Below are 5,176 nucleotides of genomic sequence, written 5' to 3' on the forward strand. Positions count from 1 at the left end.
TATATATATATATATATATATATATATATATATATATATACATATATATATATACTACGAAGGATACAAACAATATAATTAAAAATAATTGGACAGAAACGATAATTATCTTAATACATGTAATTTATATTGCAATTATTTTTAAGTACCCTAAATACAAGGATAAACGTACGTATTATTAATCCACACGGCGAGAATTTTCTGCGAGCATTCTTTCTTAGTGTAAAATGTTTTCTGTTAAACTAACCAAATCTCAATTCCACAGGGAATAGAATTAATTGGTTGGATACTATCCGTGGGCATCATGTTCTCGGTGGTATACGGATTGTATCCTGGAAATTTGACGGTGATGGTGAGCTCCGTATATGCTGCCTTGGGACACACCGCGTGGGCGATGGCCGTGGCTTTTATCGTGATCCAATGTTGCACAGGGTCGGCACGAATGATCGACAGTTTGCTTTCGCTTAGACTAATGTATCCTCTCTCGAGACTCACATATTGTGCCTATCTCGTGCATCCTGTTATCATGATGGTCACGACTACACAGATGGACGGACCGTTGCATCTCCACAATGGGATTGTAGTAAGATAAAAAGAATATTTTCTGAATATAAAGTTTCTATTGCGATATTGCTATATGATATCTATCTATAAAACGAATCGCCATTCCGTATACATATCATAATGTTTTATTTGGAAAAATAAATAACATTCTTATCTCTATAAAATAGAAAACTTGTTTAAACGTTACTTTTTCATGATAGACAACTTTGAAAAGAAAATCAGAAGTAATATTTATATTTTTTGTCACTTTTAAGTTGAAGACTTTTTATTATTTTATAACATAAAATGTATATTAATGATAGTATATAGTTATTAAGATATAAATAAATACTCTTTTGAAAATATTAAGTATAAACTTTCAAAATAAACTTATAAAATATTATATATATATATATATATAATTTTTTATTAAAGTTTTTCTGTTTTTTAAGAAATAGAATATTATATTATTTTATCTCTCCGAATTTAATTTTCTTATGTAGGAAAACTCTTCTTTCGATTATACTATATAACATTTTACATAAAAGATTCTATATTTCTGCACATTTTTAAAACTAAAAACTCTTGTATAAAATAAATTGCATAAAATACTACAGTTCATTTTACTCTCAATAGAATTGTATTAAGATTATGCATGTTTCTTCCGCAGCTTATCCTCTATTTCGGCAACCTAGTTGCCTCGTACCTGCTGTCCTTCTGCATTTCTCTCGCTTTCGAGGCTCCAGTGGTAACTTTGTTGAAAATTGCATTCACTTCGAAGAAGAGAATAAGGTAGAATGCAATTGTCTGCCTGATAGAAGAATAAATGCGATTATCCAACGTAGTAAGTATGTAAAAATTATGCACGTGAGTTATCACATAAGTAATAATTGTATGTTGCAATTACGCATTCGTCGCTTATCACATATGCATACATGATTTATACATATATTTATTTAATATAATGAATAATATATATATAATATAAAATAAATGAATATTTTTAATCTATTAAATTTCTTACAGGTAATGACGTTCTAAATCTGAATTTTTAAAGCAAAGATGAGAATCATCCAAAAATGAAAATCACTTTTCCAGGATGGAAAAGTTCATCTTTATTTGTGAACATAGATCGTTGACATTTAATTATTCTTGATAATAATGTAAATATTTCATGATAATCTATGTGATGTTATAAGTATTAACAATGTTAAAATTTCTTTTTGCAAGATAAAATGTTAAATTCCTTATAATTCAATTTATTATTATTAATAAAAGATCAGAGGAGATAAAACATGAAACAGGTTTATAGAAAATGACAATTAATCACCGTAGAAATAAAATAATAAATTATTAATAAAATAATAATTGCAAATGTGAAGAACATTAAAACCAACTATATAAATCTCTGACGTAAAGCTTTTGTCGAGGAATTCTGAACTTCGGGACAGTTTTATTTGCGAGTAACAGTAAAGCAACAGTAAAGTTAACATGCCGAATCACATTTCAATACGTTATTTTAACACAGTAATTATTATTAAGTATCATGATCTGCTAGTGCAATAATCCTTTATTTAATGGATAAAAAATGATCCCCAAACATAAAATCGTTGACAACACAATATAAAATCACGTTAAGAAACTTTTCTCGCGTCGTATGGAATGAAAAATCTACGATACCCGTAAATATATATAATGCAACGTATAAATAATAATAGCAAAAGCATGCAATACGTTGAATACATTGTAACATGATATTACAACCTTCGATATAATTTTTTTGGAAAATAAATATAATTTTGTGGAAAATAAAAAAGCTGATTACAACAATATTAGAATTTTACAGTACTTTTATCATTCATTTAGTAGTTTATTGTCAAATAATGATATAATAAATTCAGTCGCGTAAAATTCAGTTAGCATAAAGAAATAGAAAAAAACATATATGACGCGTTTATTTCAGAATATATCCGTATTACGCGGGATAGCCGACGATCCGCAATAACGAAAAAGCGAAAAATACGTTGTATAGTACAAAATCGATAGAAAACATAGAAATAAATAGAAAAAATACGTTACTTTTACGTATCAATAAAAAATACACAGAGAGAACAATTTACGTTAAACAACAATGTATTCGATTATCTTTTTTTACTTAAAAATTTTTCACATTTCACCTTTCTATCATAAAGTATTTTAAACTTATTATTGTAAATAATACAAAATTTAATATACCATTGCAAATGATGTTAAGATTATTTCAAGTGAATTATTTTCTACAAAGCCTTTGTTATGGAAATCAATTTGTCACTGTTATATATTATCAAATTGAAATAAGTCTCGATTTTCTTATCATTGACTTCTTATCGCATCTAGACACAAAGGCTTTTCTCTCCTGCTTTTAGCAACTACAAAGCGATGCGTGACGTGAAAGGAGGCGCATGTCGCAAATTGATTTTCGATGCTCAGGAGGTATCTCCGGACTTTGCGTTTAAACGTATTATCTGTCTACTGCAGATGTGAAAATAATTTTAAATTCCTTCAAGGATACGACCGTTTATCATTACAAAAATATGACAGATGACTAAAACTGCAAATTAATCTACAAACATAATTTTCTGATGAAATTTAATTCACATTTTCTTGCAGCAATTTCGTTTTCTTAATTCATTAAAATCACTACTTTTTATTTAAAATGTTCTGCTTAATTATCATTAAGAAACTTCATATTTAATTCTATTTTTAGATTAATTTCCACATTAATTTTTATAAATGGATTATTACATTTAACATTTATAGTTTAGAAATTATTTTATAAATTAATTTCGTATAATTAATTTTGCTTGATGATTAAATGATTATTTAATAAAATTTATCCATATCATGCGATTTCGCGTGAGCGCGCGGAAGAAACATACATAATGTCTATACGATACTTTCTACACGGTAAGCACATTTCCGGTTTCATATCTAACTTATTTTGTACATATCGTTTATTCATATATATATTACGAACAGAGCGGAAAAAAATAGAAATAATATGAAATAAATGTTTGTAGAACATTTAGCATACTTGTATGTACTGAACAAATATTGATTACCAGAAAAATTCACAATACTCTTGTCGATGGAAATCACAGGGCACATATTTCCGCGGAACTTTACAATATATAGAATTGATGTTTTTCACTTCAATTTTAAAAAAAACACTATAACGAGGAAAAATATCAATAAAGTATTATTTTTTAGATTGTAAAATAGAGAAGATACGAGATATAGTAAAAATCAGCCGACAAAATTCTAATTAATGAGTTATTAGTATTTGCGTTTAGACGCGCAAAATAAACTTCAGTACAAAATAAAAAATTGCGTTAAGATTTATAACTGTATATATAAAATTAGCCCCTCGTTAAGATAGTAGATGAGATTAGCAGCGATTTTTCACTAAATTTTACAACAATATTTAACATACAGAATTTACTTGAGATAAACGTAGCAGATTAATTAACGCATCACCATTTACGCCTATTAAAGAGCTAATTGTAGAATTTAAACGCTGAGCAAAACGTGTTCCGCTGACGATACAGTTTCGTAGAGTGATAAATCTTTAGCCAACCAAAGCCTGTGTAGTATCCACCATCTGGCGTCCGACACGAACACGCTCACGAGAGAAAATTGCTGAAGGAATTAAAGTCGCTCTTAAGATCGATATCCACCCTATTTCAGTAAACGACCGTATATTATTTTTTTCTATCCATTAATATGTACGTTCATTCATGATGTAAGAAGACTGGATGAACTAATTTTAAGGATGAGTAGTCGTTAAAAGTAATGAAGATATTTGTGACTAATTTGAAATTGACTCCAAATTATCATTATGCGCAATGTTATACCTGGCCTTTTTACATTCAGTTTCGATATACAGTGGCTGTTTTCGACTAACATATAAGAGAAACATAATCAAATATAATAAAATAATTCAACTGGTCGGAAATTTTTGGCAGCCATTATAGGGCAACCAAAATCATAATATAAACAGAAAAGAGATTGTACAAAAATAATTTTAAAATATAAAATAAATTTCTTTCTTTTCACGAAGTTTTACTTTCGAGAAAATCCATATTGAAAATTAGAAAATTAATAATATCTTTTTTCTTTGTTAAACGAATAAATTGAATAATTATGATTAATTTCTTAGCGCTTCTAATTGTCAAACTTATAATAAACATTTATTAAACATTTATAAAAGTATGCATTAAAATATAAATTTTTAAGATTCCTTTTAGAAAAAAATACAGATTTTTTTATTTCAGATTATTTATTTCACATTTTGGTTGCTACTATGCATAATTCATTGAAATGTTGCGCACCGCAAGTAAAATATTTATCCGCCTGGGATTACTTCCACTTTAATATGGAAGTGTAAAGCTATATGAAATTTTCCTAGATTACATATAATGGGTGTATAGATTCGAAAATCGTCCATTTGTTTGCCACGATTTTGCGGTTACAGACTGTAGCAATCTCTATATATGTGCATTACCGCAATGACATTGTTCATATGCACGAGAGAGAGAGAGAGAGAGAGAGGAGGAGAGAGAGAGAGAGAGAGAGAGAGAGGAGGAGGAAGGAA

At 28.2% G+C, this 5,176-nt stretch overlaps 1 protein-coding gene across 1 annotated transcript; it reads left to right on the forward strand.

Annotated features, from left to right (window-relative positions):
- Positions 1-265: 265 nt before the first annotated feature.
- On the forward strand, positions 266-1,335 carry LOC105625225 (nose resistant to fluoxetine protein 6-like; the record flags this gene model as incomplete). The annotated part of the gene is made up of 2 exons (XM_012206566.1): positions 266-583; positions 1,214-1,335. Coding segments are annotated over 2 exons (440 nt in total), but the record flags the coding sequence as incomplete, so codon positions are not given.
- Between the last annotated feature and the right edge of the window lie 3,841 nt (positions 1,336-5,176).

The sequence above is a fragment of the Atta cephalotes genome (genome assembly GCF_000143395.1).
Source record: "Atta cephalotes unplaced genomic scaffold scaffold00372, whole genome shotgun sequence".
Lineage (NCBI taxonomy): Eukaryota > Metazoa > Arthropoda > Insecta > Hymenoptera > Formicidae > Atta > Atta cephalotes.